The 19916-nt window shown below is 35.9% G+C and overlaps 1 protein-coding gene across 1 annotated transcript; it reads right to left on the bottom strand.

Moving 5' to 3' along the window:
* Positions 1-11998: 11998 nt before the first annotated feature.
* On the bottom strand, positions 11999-17282 carry LOC145158872 (putative serine/threonine-protein kinase PBL21). Its single transcript, XM_079077733.1, has 7 exons — positions 16707-17282; positions 16545-16583; positions 16255-16436; positions 14833-15022; positions 14071-14462; positions 12852-13251; positions 11999-12332 (listed from the first exon to the last, which is right to left on the bottom strand). Exons 1-6 carry the CDS (start codon positions 16786-16788, stop codon positions 12961-12963), a joined length of 1176 nt encoding a protein of 391 aa, XP_078933859.1. The 5' UTR covers positions 16789-17282; the 3' UTR covers positions 11999-12332; positions 12852-12960.
* Between the last annotated feature and the right edge of the window lie 2634 nt (positions 17283-19916).

The following is a 19916-nucleotide window of genomic DNA, read 5'->3' as shown; positions in this document are numbered from 1 at the left end:
CCCGGTTCATCATCGAACTTCGCCAGAGCTGCTGCCTCGTTCCCCCGGGCTGTTGATACAGACGACGAAGGGGGAGTCTTCGCCAGGAAGTCGGAGTCGGGTGACGAGGTTGGCGAACCCGATGCGATCGGTGGCTCTCCTTGCGATGAAAAGCTTGAGTGCTTTCTCCAATTTTCAGGTTTTCTATCGTAGTTTGAAAAACCTGCTAAACCAATCTTCGAAGGACACCGGCAGGAGTTATCAGACCAAGCAAAAGTAGGCACAGAACCAACGCCTTCATCGTAAAATCAGGAACATACGTGAAGGAACAATCCCAGGATGATTCAGGTATCTCATAATCTTCTGGAAGGTCCAGATTTTGGAAAGCTGCTACACGTGATTGGACGTATTGGACCTTCTCCTGGACTCTCTACTTGCTCTAGGAGTTATCACTTTCCCCAATCAGCCGACGATTTGTCGATCCTTCCCCAATCAGCCGACGATGTGTTCGATCTTTCCCCAATCAGCCGACGATTTGTCGATCCTTCCCCAATCGACCGACGATTTTGCTCGATCCGTCCGATTCATCGGTGTTCGATTTCCCGTCGTCTTCCCCCCCCCCCCCCGTTCATTGGTGTTCTTCGAGTCGGCTGTGAAGAGAACACGATTTCCCTTTCGATCTTATTACGCGATCAAACTGATTGGAACGGGTTTAAAAGACCCTAATATTCTAGATATCGGATCCGTAGTCGGGTAAAGGGTTACAACCCGAAAAGAAAACGGGTACCGGGTTTGACCCAGTCAACGGTCAAACGGAAATCCAACCCATTTTTTTTAAACTATCAAAACTTAACCCCTTGTTACAAATACTTTGAAAATTCAGTCCAAACCCCAAATCTTTGATTTCAATTGTCAATATTAACCCCTCCTTTGAAATTATGTTTACCCAATCAGTCCCACTTTTGGTTAAAATAATTTACAAACAATCCTTATACTGTAAACCGGTTACAAAACGGTCCTGGTAATACTTCAAGGTTCAAGAATTATGAATTTGCGGTTCACTCGGAATGTTTATTATCGTTTCTCAAAGGAATGCAAATATCGTACCAATGGAACTCACGCTTCAAGGGTGAGTTCATACCCCTACATTTTATATTTTTATTAAGTTTTAAGGGGGGGAATACAAGTTAAATCATCAATATCATAATTAAACGTTTTCAATAGATTACATCAGAAAAGTTGAACTTCAATCACGACCGCTTTTGGTAAACTTAAACATTTTAGTTTTCAAAACAACACAAGGTGCAAGTAGTTCAAGTTCTTGATTTTCAAATGGCTACTTGCACATCACCATACGAGTTTTCTATAATTTATACATAACTCAGTATTTGTATAAATATTGTTTTGTTTGGGCTACTTGTATTTGTAGTGCACTATTATTATTGTTTTGTTTACGCTACATGTATTTGTAGTGCATTGTCATTTTGTTTTGTTTACGCTACATGTATTTGTAGTGCATTATCATTTTTAGTCTAATCTCCATAACTATGCCCGTATTCTTGAGGTACGTTATGGACAATAATAGCGCTATTGGGTTTACCACCCCACCTTGGGACGCTAAGGTGATTGATCGCACGTGGTTGAGTGTGTATGATGATTAGATGCTCCATCCTATACATATACATATGTACATGTATAGGGTGAGGACTATTTGTTGTTGTTATCCTTTGTTAATCCACCTTCAATTTTATAAACCATTATCTCAAATACAATCGTTTGCCAAGTTCAAAAGGAAACTAATACTAGGTTTGTAAGTGAAAAGCATTTAATAATACAAAACAAATACTTATGAACTCACCAACCATTGTGTTGACACTTTTTCAAACCACTTGTATTCTCAGGAAATCAATAAACAGGTAACCAAGTGTTGTTGAGAATGGCATGCTAAGACGTCAAACATTTCCTATCTTGTCCATGTATTGTAATTGATTTATAAACATGTAAATCATAATGATGTAACTTTTCAATTATATATATATATATATATATATATATATATATATATATATATATATGTTGGTTGTGTTTACTTGAATTACTATTGCAATTGTTGTTATGATATTATACATGAAGTCCTCCACCCTCGGACGTTTCCGCCATCCTCGGTTTGGGGGTGTGACAGATTGGTATCAGAGCACAGTTTATAGTGAATTAAGTGTATCAAACCACATAAGATATACAAACTATAAACACAATTGGGACTACTAGTCTCTGATTTGTGCATTTTCCAAATAAATATACCTTTAGAAAATAAATGTTTTTCTTAATTAAAGTATACCTACCATCATTCATACAAAGAACAGGGTCACAAGTACAGAACAAAAATATTACGATTGTTGGACAGCACAGGTGGGCTTAGAGACATATAGTCAAGTCTGGTAAGATGTAGCCTGATCAACTACATTATCTGGGGTTTGACTAGCATGTGCCTAAGTACGTTTGTGAAGTTTAAACAAATCTAAAAACTTTATTTCCATAATCAATTTACAAATAACTCACAAGTCCATATGCGTGTTTCTCATAGTTGACTTGTTCCTTGTTTGGTTGTGGACTTAGGGTAGACTCATTAGGATCAACAGTCTAATAAAATTTTAATTACACATAACTGGGGGCATGTCGAGTGAATCTTAGGAGTGGATCAGACATGGAACAAATCACAAGATTATAATCAAGTTATTCCTACTAAATTCATAAGTCTATTTATATAGACCTCTGGTTTAGAGTCGTCAGAGTAGTCGTGTCGGCAATCTAGAATATAGCTAAATACATAATACAAACTATAATACCCAAATTATACAAACTTTTCTGCATTAAAAAAAATCAATAGACAAACACAATGAAACTAAAAAGGGTATCAATTTATCAAGAGAAAAACACATACAATGTAGATTAAAATCCACTAATTATAACAAAATGGCTAAAAGAAAAGGTAAGGACTAAGGATTTTTCAGTCCTCTCTTCTTATAAATAGCTTTGAAGCAAGCTTGCCTAAGCTTCTTTATTCTTTCTGTCAAATCCATACCTGGCAATTTCTCCATCATCTTCTTGTGCCCTGCTAACGTCTCTACCTCCTCCTTTAATCCCAACTCCTAGTTTTTTTTTTAGGTAGATGCAATATATTTTTCGGGTGAGTTCATAAAATTTACAATGAGTTAAGTTTATGTAAATATAAATCAGAAATCGTAGTAAAACAATTGATTCGATGTGGCATATGCCTAAGGCCTATGTTTATGTTATAAAGAAACTAATAATTAAAATTTTAGAAAATACCAAAACTACTATGGTTACCAAGTGCATGCATACATGCATGAGTAATGTATAGAAGGTTATTAGAGTAGTTACCTTGGCATTTTGAATGAGGGATTCAAGGCTCTTAAGTTTCCTATGAGGCCATCTGTTTATGTTTAGCTCCCTGCATCTTTTCTTCAACAATGTTGCCCCTATCCCTAGTTCCTTTGCTGCCATGATTATCGGCATCTCAAAGTACTTCGCTATCTCTTCAAACTCCAATGGTCTCAATCTATTTGCCACCTTCCGGCCACCGTGATCAGTGGTGGCAGCACTAGAACTACCAGTAGCATCACCACCGGGTTTATAGTCTTCCCTGAAACTAACCGATGGTAAATTACCATCCTCCCAACAATCCCATAAGCTTATGTCTTCAAGGGGATCCAAATCGTGAAACTCATTTCTAGAAATGATGTTTTGATCTTGGTTAAGTACTATGGAAAAGTTCTGATCAAGCACTTCTGGCAATTTTTCTGACAACTCGTAATTATGATGGTCGAGCATGTCACCACTGTCAGAATAAAAAAAAAACAAACAAACAAACAAACAAACAAAACTCAAGATAATCAAATCCAACCCGATGAAATACTCTTTTGATCACTACAAATCCAAACCATGTTTTGATCAATATAGACAAAATCATTTTCTGTGCGAAAGATAGGGTAATGAGTGACGTGTATATTTACCTGAAAAGATCTTGATGATCAAAGCACGGAAACCCATCGAGGTCATATATGGGGTTTTGATGATCTGCAGGTGGATCCATTTGTGAGGAAGAAATTAAAAGTTGCAGTAAGAATGTGAGGATTTATATAAGTGAAGTGGGAGAATTAATTAATAAGAAATAAAGATGAAGTAAATATAAATATTCGTTGAGCCGTAACTCTCTTCTTCCATTCACACACGTATCAGTATATACTGCTACAATCTTGACTTGGGTGCCGCAGGCATTTAATGCTTCACATGTCTACCCTGCAAATCCTTGACTTTTAAGCGACGTATCAGTTCCCATATACCTCAGAGTAAATTCTTTTCACTGCATACTACAAGTCTTCAATCATGCAAAAGAAAACATGACTTGTTGTAGCTAAACTACTTACGTTTGTTATAATTATTTGACTCGTATAAACTTGGTTGCTATAAGCTGCTTTGTATGTGTATGCTAGTGTAAATTCATGAGGTCTTATCACATTTAAGTCCCTAGAATCAGTTCACACTAATCATTAACTCATTTGAGTATATGGTCATCATGGATAACGCTAGCCAGAAGTAGACAACTCCTCACTTGCACGATTCGCTTGAGTGCATTTTACCTTTTTATACCCTATGTTTTTGATACATATAGTAGTCCCTAGGGCATAATTCGGTCATTAGGCTGGGGATATGAACTCATGAATGGGGACTTGGTACATCTACAAGTCTTACATCACGTTTTGTCAACAAATCGTGTATACTCAATTTAACAACAACTCTGGTATCTCATTCTAGCAACTAAAAGTGTATCTCCTTTTAGTAACAAATTTGTTATCCCGTTTTCGCAACAAGCTTTGATTACCCTGAGAATATGAAATTTGCATCTCATTTGGGGCAACATACTTCATCTCACATGATAACAACAAGTCATGGTAATAGAATAAACTTGACATCATTAGTAGTTACGTCTCATATAACCTCTTGTAAACATCATACTTTGACATTACTACCAATATTTATGTCAATTTCTTTTGTGTTTCAGAATTTTAAATTTATGTTTGAGTGAGAATTAGGTTTAGTGAGTTGCATATTCATTAAGGAAGACCTCAACCGTATAAGGACAAACTAGATTTATCATACCTATATAACATCTGGAAGAGAAACATGTTTTGTATTCAGTTCCCTTCTCGGTTATAATTCTAACAATGTCATACTTTAGCATTTTAAATGTACGAAGAAATGATTGAACCCTTAATTCCCATGTCAGCAAAGTAGAATAAATCAATCATTCTCGTCGCTATCAAACAACTTCATACCGCTAAATATGAAAACCTAACAATATTGTAAACCGTAAACAAGTCCATATATATTTTTCATCCATACCAAAACTTATCTTGTAGTCGATTATCCCTAATCAAAGCATCGTATGTTCCCCACGACGGTATACATCATTAACATCCTAAGTGGTTAAGACGGTTGATGATTAATATAGTTTGAAAATAATTAGCTAACCCAATGGGGCAAAGTTTCACAAAACTAGTCATGCCCGATAACCACTCCGGCACGCTCACATTTTTCTCTTAAGGTACTTCTTTCTTAAATTTCGGGACGAAATTCCCTTCAACAGGGGGATAATGTAAAAACCGGTTCAATTCGGTCATAGTTCGATGATCAAACCCCCGTGGGCCGCGATGCAATAAAGACCAATGGCACGTAGATTGGGGTCTCTTAAGTATAGGTGTTTGTATTTTTAATTTAACCAGTCGAGGTTTAACAAACTAATAAATTTTACATGGTTAATATAATTAAGTTCAAATTTATATATATAAATATATAAATATATATATAAATGTGTGTGTGTTAATTACCTTTGCAATTATCTAAATACATGTAGGATATGTAATGTGTATATATTCAAAATAAATATACACTTAAAATTTCGTGTTGTGTAAAAATCCTAAAAACCAAATACCTTATATACGTACATACACCAATACTTCCAATAATATATCAAATTCAAATAGAGGAATATACAAACACTAATAAGATGACAGCCAATGGACACTAATAAATTGACAGCCAATTGACACTGTAGGGGAATGGCTTTATTCCTTCCTTTTTTCTTCCTTGTTTCCTGCAATCTATTAGAGAATCCCAAACACCTTTACCTACATTGATTCCCATTAAAACAATCCATCCATTCTTCAATTATCAAATACACATAAACAGATTCAAAACAATCCTTCCATTCTTCAATTATCAAATACACATAAACAGAATCAAAACAATCCTTCCATTCTTCAATTTTCAAAATACACATAAACAGATTCAAAACAAACCTCCTCATCAGTTTCTATCATAAACAACCAAAAGGACAACCTGTATCCAAGCCAGAACACTCCAGTTCTTGATTCTCGAGTACAACTGCAAACCAGAAGAACAATAACCCGTTGGTATTTCTGTTCCTTTTCCTGTGGAAGAAGCACAATACCAAACACCCATCGAATTCTCGTTCTTTCCCTGTCAAATTATCAAAACCCAAACACCTATCGAAACCCTGTTGATCAAACTCCATACTTTGCCATAAAGATCACCAACTCAGACAAAGAAAAATTCGGACCATTCATCAGATTTGGAATCACAAATCAAAAGTCAAAATGTAAGTAACATGATCTTCAGTAAACCGAAACCCAAAGACGTACAGAATGAAGGATGAGATAAAGGATTCAGAGTCAATTGAAAGATTTGGAATAGCTATTACCTCAATCGATCTTGCCCCCTTCCGAGTCGTCGAACACCGCCGCAAAAACACTGCTGCTGTCACCACTCGATTCTAGCCGCCGGAAGACAGAATCCACCCCTTCGTGACTGCCCTCGAGAAACCCCACCGCTACCCTCGTGATTTACCGATCGTCGGGTCCTCCTTCAGCTTCTATCTCCGAGACGAAGCAAGCCCCGGTTCATCATCGAACTTCGCCAGAGCTGCTGCCTCGTTCCCCCGGGCTGTTGATACAGACGACGAAGGGGGAGTCTTCGCCAGGAAGTCGGAGTCGGGTGACGAGGTTGGCGAACCCGATGCGATCGGTGGCTCTCCTTGCGATGAAAAGCTTGAGTGCTTTCTCCAATTTTCAGGTTTTCTATCGTAGTTTGAAAAACTTGCTAAACCAATCTTCGAAGGACACCGGCAGGAGTTATCAGACCAAGCAAAAGTAGGCACAGAACCAACGCCTTCATTGTAAAATCAGGAACATACGTGGAGGAACGATCCCAGGATGATTCAGGTATCTCATAATCTTCTGGAAGGTCCAGATTTTAGAAAGCTGCTACACGTGATTGGACGTATTGGACCTTCTCCTGGACTCTCTACTTGCTCTAGGAGTTATCACTTTCCCCAATCAGCCGACGATTTGTCGATCCTTCCCCAATCAGCCGACGATGTGTTCGATCTTTCCCCAATCAGCCGACGATTTGTCGATCCTTCCCCAATCGACCGACGATTTTGCTCGATCCGTCCGATTCATCGGTGTTCGATTTCCCGTCGTCTTCCCCCCCCCCCCCCGTTCATTGGTGTTCTTCGAGTCGGCTGTGAAGAGAACACGATTTCCCTTTCGATCTTATTACGCGATCAAACTGATTGGAACGGGTTTAAAAGACCCTAATATTCTAGATATCGGATCCGTAGTCGGGTAAAGGGTTACAACCCGAAAAGAAAACGGGTACCGGGTTTGACCCAGTCAACGGTCAAACGGAAATCCTACCCATTTTTTTTAAACTATCAAAACTTAACCCCTTGTTACAAATACTTTGAAAATTCAGTCCAAACCCCAAATCTTTGATTTCAATTGTCAATATTAACCCCTCCTTTGAAATTATGTTTACCCAATCAGTCCCACTTTTGGTTAAAATAATTTACAAACAATCCTTATACTGTAAACCGGTTACAAAACGGTCCTGGTAATACTTCAAGGTTCAATAATTATGAATTTGCGGTTCACTCGGAATGTTTATTATTGTTTCTCAAAGGAATGCAAATACCGTACCAATGGAACTCACGCTTCAAGGGTGAGTTCATACCCCTACATTTTATATTTTTATTAAGTTTTAAGGGGGGGAATACAAGTTAAATCATCAATATCATAATTAAACGTTTTCAATAGATTACATCAGAAAAGTTGAACTTCAATCACGACCGGTTTTGGTAAACTTAAACATTTTAGTTTTCAAAACAACACAAGGTGCAAGTAGTTCAAGTTCTTGATTTTCAAATGGCTACTTGCACATCACCATACGAGTTTTCTATAATTTATACATAACTCAGTATTTGTATAAATATTGTTTTGTTTGGGCTACTTGTATTTGTAGTGCACTATTATTATTGTTTTGTTTACGCTACATGTATTTGTAGTGCATTGTCATTTTGTTTTGTTTACGCTACATGTATTTGTAGTGCATTATCATTTTTAGTCTAATCTCCATAACTATGCCCGTATTCTTGAGGTACGTTATGGACAATAATAGCGCTATTGGGTTTACCACCCCACCTTGGGACGCTAAGGTGATTGATCGCACGTGGTTGAGTGTGTATGATGATTAGATGCTCCATCCTATACATATACATATGTACATGTATAGGGTGAGGACTATTTGTTGTTGTTATCCTTTGTTAATCCACCTTCAATTTTATAAACCATTATCTCAAATACAATCGTTTGCCAATTTCAAAAGGAAACTAATACTAGGTTTGTAAGTGAAAAGCATTTAATAATACAAAACAAATACTTATGAACTCACCAACCATTGTGTTGACACTTTTTCAAACCACTTATATTCTCAGGAAATCAATAAACAGGTAACCAAGTGTTGTTGAGAATGGCATGCTAAGACGTCAAACATTTCCTATCTTGTCCATGTATTGTAATTGATTTATAAACATGTAAATCATAATGATGTAACTTTTCAATTATATATATATATATATATATATATATATATATATATATATATATATATATATGTTGGTTGTGTTTACTTGAATTACTATTGCAATTGTTGTTATGATATTATACATGAAGTCCTCCACCCTCGGACGTTTCCGCCATCCTCGGTTTGGGGGTGTGACAACTGCGGTTAGCAGAAAACTTGTAACTCTCACCCACCTTTGTGTTGACTCTCAAATTACATGTATTCTCAGGAGATCATTGACCAATTTTTAGCAGGAGAAACGTTCATGGATTTCGGGCAACCTAGTTTTAACTAAGTTTTTGTTATATCGGCTTATCTGTTAAGGCAAATTTATGAATTTATTATTATTATTAACCTTGTATTCAAACCTTAAAGTGGAATGTAAATGCTATGTTTTTATTGTTGTAACTTGTGATGTATATTCAATTTGCTAGTGATCCATGAACTAAGTCACACAGCTCGTCGTGTTCCGTCACCTGGGCCAGGGGTGTGACAAAACATAACTCCTAAAAATATCACAGATCAACAGGAAAGACCCTACCAGTCTAGCATACCAAGACACCAAGTGTCCTAAACTGAACATACATACAAAGGAGTTATCCTAGCCACTAGCATAGTTGTACTCTAACATTACATCTAGCCTAACATGCAAAGGATATACAATGGGATACGTGGCATGGTGAGAAACTCACTTGAATCGCAGAACCGGATAAGCACGGAAGCACTCCAACTCCTTGCACTGATCAATCCCTCGAACCGACTATCACCAAGGCAGATAAATCCTGAATCAGCAACAAAATCCTCCAAGTCCAAGTCAAACTAGTCAAAATTCAACGGTCAAAGGTCCACCAAGTGAACGATCAACTTGGTCAAAGTTAACTCCACGTCGTGGGCTCTCATTGGCCACCTCGTGGGAACGCAAGGACAAAACAATCAAAATGCAGGACATTGCCACATCGTGGGACCTCCTTGGCCACATCGTGGAAATGCAAGGACAAAATTGTCACCGAACTGAACTTCACCACGTCGTGGCTATCCATTGTCCATGTCGTGGTCACTGATAGAATGTCATTTCTCTCAATAAGAGCTTAATCCTTTCAGATCAAGGCTCATACTTCCAGATCTACTTCTTCTCAATGACTTAATGGATAAAGATTCCAACTTTATCCATTAGGACCCCACTCCAGGGCAAGATCTTAAACCTGAAGTCCATTAAGCTCTTAATATAACCAAAACTTGCACATGGGACTAAGAACACTCAAGCTAAGACCCCTTTTTCTCCATTAACAGAAGTTCATGACCACAAGAGTCCCATAATAAGCTCTAGAGTTTCCCCAAACTCCAAGAGCTTCCAAGAAGGGACCAAAACCACTCATTAAAGACCTTAAACATGAATCTTGAAAAAACAAGATCAATATGCAAGCTTTTTACCTCCAAAGGTCTAGAAACTTAAAGAAGATTATGGATCTAAACTTTCTTTATGCTTCCTTGCACCAAGAAGGAGTTCCTTTCTTCACAAGATTCACTAAGACAAGAGGAACCACTTCAAAATCAAGCCACCATGCTAATAACCATGGAAAAGAGGCTAGGTTTTCGTTTTGGGAAGAAAAAGGTTGAAGAGGATGCCCTAAAGTGGGAGTTAAGGTGATTAAATATGGAAGAAACCCTAAAAATCCATGGGCTTGTGCTGCAACGCTCACCACGCCGTGGCCACTCTATCGCCATGTCGTGGCGCCTACCCAAAACGCGCATTCTTCATCTTGCATGCCACGTCGTGACACTCTATGCGTCACGTCGTGGCATATGGTTTTCCTCAAAAACCATGCCTTAGACTCTTTTATATCATCTACTGATCCATTCTGGGAAACATGTGTTACATCTACCATCATTATTCTAATTTGACTAATCTATAGGTTGAACATGGTGATATTGAACTTGCCATTGTTGTTTGGTAATCACTAACATTCACCTCCGACAACCACCACAGTTCATCTCCTACGTTTACCAACAGTCGCCACCTAGACCAAATCAAATGAAATCAATACCAAAACCAAACCCGAAATTAAAAAAATCAAACTTAAAACAGAAATAAAAACCAAGAATCATGCCATCAATGCTAATACCCAATTAAACCCATAAATCATAGATGAAACGATCTTTAAACAGAAATCTTTGATGACATCAAAACCCCATAAATAAATCACGAATGAATTCGAAATCAAACCATTCATACCAAATCTAAATATGATGAAATACAAATGGAATGAACTTGAATCCAGAAAATCAAGCTTAATAATCCATGGAATTGCTATGCTTATGAAAGCTTGTGAATCAGATGGTTGAACTTTTTGCATATCTTTCATGTAGTACTATGTGCCCACCCCAGCAAGAGGTCCACCAAACCCTTAATGTATTCCATCGACCACCACAACCGCTACCACAAAACTCTAATGTGTTCCCTTAATAGAACTTTCAGGCCATTTGATTGGAGCCTTAAGAGGCTAAGACAAAGATTTCCACACAAATGAAACCAGATGGAAATCGGTTACATACATAGGGCATACGAAGATGACAGAGATGAAGATTTCCACAAAGTTCACTGTTACACGTCGCGTTTTGATGGAATTTTGAACAGCAGCGTTGATGAAGCTCATGTCACCGGATATTTACAATCTAGGTTCACCGACACACGTCCAACACACAAACCCACCGACACTACCAACCTTTCTTATCGTCATCGTCGCTCGAGATTTCTCCGCCAGACTTTCTGATCACCACCGTCTCTCAATTTCTTCACCTCAATTTCTCCGCTGAAGTTTATAAAGTATGAAGACGAAAGAAAAGGAATGCAGATGGGGTGAGGTAAGTGTTTTTATTTCTTTTTCTTTTTTTAAATAAAAATATAGCCAAAAAAATGTAAAATAAAGTAAAAAGAGTAGATAGGTCTTTTTAAGTTGGTCAAATGATGAAATTGATACCACATGGAAGTCCAAAAAGATTTAGGCTAAACTTGATATTCTATAAACGGGGGCCAAAGATTTGTCTTATAATTGCAATATACAAGTCCTAATAAGAGTTTCAAACTTTCACGTACTACATTAGGCAAGAACACAACCAAATGCATGCAAATTCACAATTATATTCAATATTTTAATCAAAATTTAAACTATAATTACATATTACATTAAACTGTCATAAATTTCACTTCAAAGGTGGAGAGGAACCTAAACTTTATCCACAGCTTGATCAAATTCCCTTTTAACTAATGAGATATGTGCACTTATAAAATATATGATTCCACTTGAGACATCAAAGTTGACATTATACACATCCTTGCAAAAGTATCATACCTGCAGCAACAAAGTTTAGAAATCAGTAAACTTTTAATGAAAAGTGGTTATTTTCCTCCAAAAGCTCAAATTTTCTTTTCAGGGTTATATCGGTAATTTGACATTACTTGCTCCCTTTGCCTAATGAAAAGTACAACAATTTGCATTTTGGGACTTCCCATGATAGTGTTTTTGTTTTTGGTAATTTTTTCAAGTTAAAGTTATATATGTTCATTATCGTCACAATAGTTAATGCCATGTTTTTGTTTAATAAAGGGCATTTTAGGCATTTTATGAAATAAGAGTGTTCTCTTCTAATGCCAGCAACTTGTTTAACGAGTTGAAACATGATGTTACATATTGCACGTTAGTTGATAAAAAATGAAATATTTTGTCACATGTTTTTCTGTATTTTGCCTAATACAATTTCCGAAAAAACCCACTTTGTTGCATAAACTAATATTAAAAAAAACATTATTGCATAAATAAGCATTTAACTAGTACAAAATACAAAAAGAAAACACAAATGAAATTGCATACCTTATGCTTCACAATAAACCAATCATCCCATCATCTTCATTAAATCTTGTGGTCTTAACCTCTTCGAATAACACAATCCCATTCCTTTTAAAGAATCTTTGGGTGACTATCATAAAGTCGGTGGTTTTGAACCTTTTGAGGGTGATGGGCGGCGAGAGGCGGCAGTTGGGCGGGAGGTGGTGGTTGGGCTTTTAGGGTTTTCGGGTGTCTCAGCTTGAGAAGCCAAATATTCGAGGGCAACCACTATGTCACCAATTAATGGCCGGAAATTTGCTTGTTCTTGAAGACACATGGCGATTATGGCCACCGCGTGGTGCATACAACGGGCGGGAAAGTGACCTTGGAGTAATGGATCCGCTAATTGGACGAATTTTTTTCGGTCTTTTAAGAATGGGCGTGACTACAAAAAAAATAAATTTAAATTAAAAGATATATATTATCAATGAAGGAAATAGCAATGTAGTTTTGTTTATTTGTGTACTAAAACATTGTGGTTTTTAACTTTTTTACATATAAAGGCGTTGTGTTTTGAAAATTTTATAAAGTTGTAGCATTGTAGTTTTGACTTTTTTTTTTTTAAATTAAGACATTATATTTTGAAAAGTGTACACAATTATAACAATGGTAATTGTTTTGTATGTTGATGACATTTTTTTAACTTCTATTTGGGTAGAAATTTTTTAAAAAATAGGAAAATTTGAAAGTATGATGCTATAATAAACAAATTAATGATTGTAAGTAGCTATTTGTTTCGCTTAAATAACCCACATTCACATAAAAGCAAAATACTAAAAAGCGAGACATACTTTCATCAGTTTACCTATTTATCCACTTAACTACTATCGGTTGTGATTAAACCATTTTCTCTTTTTTTTTTTTTTTTGACGATTTACAAAAAATCATTTATCCTGTTTACCCAATTTTAAAAAATAGCAAAATACAAAAAACCAAAACATATGGATTCAGCCACCAAACTATTAATACATTGTTATAATAATAATAATAATTTAGTTGCCAAATCAATGAAATCAAGGTTTAAAATAGGGTAACTAGAAAAATGGTTTTTTAAACGGTAAAATCAAATATAAAGGTTAAAGTGAAGTGCTTTTCTATATTTTTCCTAATATACAACTCCAAATAACCCATTTTCACACAAACCGATTCAAATTCAAAATCTAAAATTCCATTCAAACCCAACAAATCGATAAAAGAAACTTACCCATGAAACCAAATTCTGTTCTCCAGATTTTTTAGTCATATCAATGGCCTTACGCCCAGTAATAAGCTCCAAAAGCACAACACCAAAGCTATATATATCAGACTTTATGGTAAGTCTACCACTCATGGCATAATCAGGCGCACAATAGCCATACGTGCCCATTACTCGAGTGGACACGTGTGTGTTGTCACCTACTGGGCCCAATTTAGCAAGCCCAAAATCTGAAAGCTTTGTATTGAAATCATTATCCAATAAAATGTTTGACGATTTTAAATCGCGATAAATTACAGGTGGATTTGCTTTGCAATGGAGATACTCTAGACCACGTGCTGCACCTACTGCAATCTTTAGTCGCGTGTGCCAATCCAATGGCTCTTGATGAGACTCTAAATCTGCAATAAAAAAATAATAATAATAATAAATAATAAATTTTCATTTATGTTTACCATGCGACTTAATTGACTTGATTTGTAATTTTGTATCATCATTATTTATATAAAATAGACAGTGATTAGGAAATTTCAATTTATAATATTGCCGTATTTGTTATTGATAACAAGTCGATTGAATTAAAATTACAAAAAAGGGTCAAACCATTTAAAGTTATCTCAAAGTATGCTACCTCTTAAATTGCAGTATTGAAAATCGAACCATTATTTTAACAGTATGGTTTTTGTAATCACATTTAATACATTAGTTTCTCAAAGTTTGGTTTTATTTCTTAAGTGATTTGGAAAATAAAATAAATATAAATTTTTTTACCAAAAAGATGATTTTCCAAGCTACCCAAAGGCATGTACTCATACACCAGAAGTCTCTGGTCTCCATCTGTGCAGTATCCAATTAATGTGACAAGATTTGAATGGCGAAGAAGACTCAACATAAGAACCTCCACAATAAATTCCTGATTCCCTTGAAGCCCATTCAAGTTCAGCTGTTTTATGGCAACTATCTGATCATTAAAAAAAACATGTCACAAACTATTGCAAGAATATTAATTACAAGAAAAAAAAATAGTAAATTTACTGTTTAAGGGGTGTTTGGAAGTGGTTTAAATTATTTTGGGTGAAAAAACTGCGAGAAATTGTTGTGAGAAAACTGGTTATTGAAACATATATAAAGTTACATAACTTTACAGGGTGTTAAAGTAATTATTGTGATTTAAAGTCGTATTCATCAGATTTGAGTGTCTAGATAAACTGATAAGATTTTTATCTTTTGATTATTTTGGGTCAAAATAAACAGATTTTATAATTAAGTAAACAGCAAACTACTCTTAGCTTTAGACCATCTCCGACCATAACAACTTTTTCTTGCAAAAAAAAAAAAAAAATGGTGCAATTAGACTAGAAAGAATATTCCAAGTATATTATCTTTTTCCTACCGTATTTAGATTTTCAAAAGTACCCTTTATATTTAGTAACTTTTTACAAAATTGCCTTACGACTTTTTGTTACAAAAGCTATATAAATTATATAATTAAGCATGTATCAAACAAATAATTCTTATATAAATAATTACAGCGTATTCAATCTTTTTAGCTATACTTGAAGCAATTATTAAACTTATTTAAAATGTAACTATATAATTAAACTAAAACGAAATATATAAACTTAAACTTGAAACAATTAACACCATTTTTGGTGTTGAAAATGGTGTTCGGTTGGACATGCCCGTAAGCAACTAATTATCAGATTTTAGTTCGCAATAATCATTTTTTTTAATCACTGGTTATCAAATTCTCATTCTTCAAGTCAAAAAATCACTTTAAAAGCACACATACAAAAACCCTTTGAAGGTGTTTATGTTTTGGAAGGAATAGGAATCTGATAAAGGGAACTGGAATCTAAAGAAACTGAATTATGTCAAAGCATTTGTTTGACTTGAAATGGAAGTCGTGAGCGTGAAGAGTGAAAGCCGATGAAGAAGAGGGAAGAGGAGTTTACTTGTGAAATTCTAGAGTTAAAAGTTTATTTGGGTATTTTTAACAAAAAGAAAATGCTGGGCATTGATTTCCATAGCTTTTAGAAACGAATGTTAAAATCCACAGATCAAAGGATTTTATGAAGTCCAACGGAATTCAATTCCTTGGCGATTTGCAACCAAAGGATTGGAATGGAATTGAATTCCTTAGATCTTTCCGATTATAAGTAAAAACAAAATTGTGAAACTAGAAAGCTTTACCTTCCCTGATTCTAATCGACCCTTGTAAACACTTCCAAATCCACCTTCACCAATCAAATTGGCAACTCTGAAGTTCTGTGTAGATGCAGCAAGCTCACGAAATGTAAAGCTTCTTGCCACATTAGCCCTCTGACCACACCATGCGGGACCTTTTCCTCTCATGGAATCCACACATTTCCCATCTACACACCAACAACACAAATTCCAACGAAACCTCATTGTTCAAAAATCAAAACACATTTTTTCGATAAATCTCCCAAAAATAGATCTATAAAGTTCGATAATCTTACCACTAACGTCGTTATACGTTCTTCTTCCCTTCCCATTATCTGCAATTGGAAACAAATTGATTAAGAACCCAAAAAAGGAAGTAAAGTAATCACTAATGCATAACGAGTAAGAGCTGATTAGGAATCGTAATAATGATTATGATAAAAAAACGGTCACTAAACCTGGAAACTCATTGGAATCCAAATCGCCATCGCAATTTTTAACATCTTTAGAACGACATCTTAGGCAAGGAAAGCAACCCATCTATACCAAAATGTAATTCCTTAAACAGATTTACAAATCGGCATATCCACTCAATAATTACACAAAACGAAACGGAAAGTGTAAAGCCCTAAATCCAGAGCAAACGGATAAGGATTTTTCTCTCTCTAAACGAAATCAGGAAAACCTTAATGAGAGAAAAGAAAAATAAGGAATCTAAGCTAGATCTAATGAATCACCACAGCATTGCACGAAATCTCAACAAACTAAACAACTGTGAAGAAATGGTCGACTACCCACATAAATTTACGAAATTTTGTAGTAAATTAAAGCAAATTGAGACAGAAAAGAACAAAAATCTGAAATAAAAATATTGAGCCGTAAAGTAGTGTGAGTGTTTTTCTTGGGATCTAGCAATGGCGAATGGAATTTGCAGAATTTATATCTGCAAAATTCAGCGGGTATCCGCTTTTAGCGGCAATTGCCAGTCTCTTCCCATGCCTCTTTTTCTAGATTTATCGCGGAGTGATTATAATATACTGTATATTCTTTTGAGTTTTGATAGATATTTGAAGATTAAATGATTACTTTTTTTTAAAGAGTCTATATGCAATTTACAACATGGATTTGGAGATATCTTTTTTTTTTACATAATTTTGCAGAAGTTTGTCACGGATTAAAGTTTGGTACTATTTTTGTCCGTACGGTATATCGACGTCTCTCATAAACCCTTGATACCAACTAGTTTCGTCTTGCTATGGGTTCATCAAGGAAAGTGGCGCTAGCCTCGGACCAGTCTAACTAGCTACGGTGATCTTCATTGTCAAGCTCTTCAAGGTCAGATAGCAACGACTAGACAAACAATGCCCTTGTTCTAGGACGCTCCCTTTGAACCCAATGACAAGCTAATTCAGTGACATGGTCTTCGTTTTCTCGATCAACAGGGTCACATGATATTCAGCTTGTAACGGTGTTTCTTTTAATGCCAAGTACGATCCCACATCGTAACACCGGATCACAACCCTTTTACTTCAAGGTCGAAATCATCGGCATGTAGCCACCCCGATACTTCCTTCCACGGAGGCAGAGCATTCATCAACAAGTCGCCATTTACTTTGCAGCAACCCACCAACTAGTCAGCACCCACGAAAATGTGTGAGCATACCGGCATGTACCTTCGTCGGCAGGGGCGGAGCTTGAACGATTGATTTGGGGGGGGGGGGGGGGGCGGGGGGGCGAAAGTATTAGAAACTAAAATTAACGTTTTTAATTAGCAATTAAACACCAAAAATACCTAAAATTACTTCCAAAAAATACCTAAGATGTAGGGTGTGTTCAAAAGGTTCTTCATCAAAGTTCATTCTTGGTAAGATACTTCTATTCAAAGTGTTTAACTTCATTTTATATTTAAGTCCTTCACTCATAAAGACACCATTTTGTGATCCAAGCTTCTTAGAACTTCATAAGTTCGAAGATCTTCTCAAAAGGGCTTGCTAAGGTCGAAAACTCCTTCAAACTCTTCACCAAAACCGAATCCAACACCCCAAAGTGAGTTCATATCCCCTATTTTCGGTTTTTACTATGTTTTGGGGGGAAGATACAAGTTGCTTTGTGTTAGATCTATGTGTTGATGTATGTTTATGTGTGTTTTCTATGTTATATGTGGTGATTATGTGATGAAACTTCATAAATCTCGAAAACTCTACCAAAACTTGGTGATGTATGTAAACTAACACACATTATACAACTTACTATGAAGTGAAAGGAGTAAACATGTTGTGGAACACTAGAAAACTAAACAAAACCGTTTAAGGGGCCATTTTTGACAAATAAACAAAAAGGTGAAGCCTTTAGGACATTCACGGTTTTTCTAGGACCAAAAGAGTCATTTTTATATAAAAATGGGTCTTAAAGGTATTTATGGTTTTAAAAGGGCCAAAAGTGTTAATTTACACAAAATGGGCTTAAAGTTGGGCCTTCACGGTCTTATGGGCTTAGTTTGTAAATTTTTTACTTTTGTGGATTAAATTGTCATTTTAAACAAATTTGAGCCAAAAATGTAAATTTTCGGTTAAAAAGGGGTTGAAATGTCAATTTTATTAAAGTTGGGTTGAAAAGGTAAATCTCTATACATTGGGCCGCAACTGTAATTTTTATCAAAGATTGGGTCGAAAATGTTATTTTCAACAAAAGTGGGCTAAAAATGATATTTTATTTAAAATAAGCCCTTAAATGTAAACTTTGGTCTTAATGGACCTAAAGTGTCATTTTTACCAAAAATGTGCCTTAATTGTAAATTTTTGGCTTAATGGGCCAAAAATGTCTTCATTGCAAAAAGTGGGCCTTTTATGTCATTTTGGTAAACACTTGAGCTAAAACAAACAACGTAATAACAAACGGACTAAATACGTCATTTTTACTTTTATTGGGCCTGGAATATGTCTTACATGTTTATTGGGCCTTAATGGTCCATTTACATGCTTAATGGGTCTGGAATATACATTACATGTTTATTGGGCCTTAGTGGTCCATTTACATGCTTAATGGGTCTGGAATATACATTACATGTTTATTAGGCCTTAGTGGTCCATTTACATGCTTAGTGGGTCTGGAATATACATTACATGTTTATTGGGCCTTAGTGGTCCATTTACATGCTTAATGGGCCTGGAATATACATTACATGTTTATTGGGCCTTTGTGGTCCATTTACATGCTTATTGGGACTCGTAAACTTAAAACATACCCGGAAACAATGTTTACTGCGTTACATAGTGTGATACAATATTCGTGTAAATATAGTTAAAGGTTCTTGTGAGACACGCTCTTTCATTCGTACCTACCTAATGTACAACCTTTAGTCCTGTAGTTATAACCAGAGTCTGCTGGAGGGAGAGCGAGAGTTTGTGTATAGATCTATACGGGGTTGACAGCCCCACACCTGAGCTGTTCGCTACAGCTAGACTAGGCCAGTCTAGGGTGACAAATGTCTTACCTTAAACAAGTTGACGCCTGAAAAACGTCATAACAGGCAGATCTGTCATATCAAACATGGTTATAACGACTCACATAGAAATTAACTCCGCTGTAAAATTTACGGAATACATATACGTTTCTATAGTTACTGTCACACCCCCAAACCGGAACGGCGGAAACGTTCGGGGATGGAG

Source organism: Lactuca virosa, chromosome 2 (genome assembly GCF_052849685.1).
Source record: "Lactuca virosa cultivar CGN04683 chromosome 2, Lactuca_virosa_CGN04683_v6, whole genome shotgun sequence".
Taxonomy (NCBI): domain Eukaryota; kingdom Viridiplantae; phylum Streptophyta; class Magnoliopsida; order Asterales; family Asteraceae; genus Lactuca; species Lactuca virosa.
Note: the sequence above shows the minus strand (reverse complement) of the source record. Positions and strands in the feature narration are given on the sequence as shown.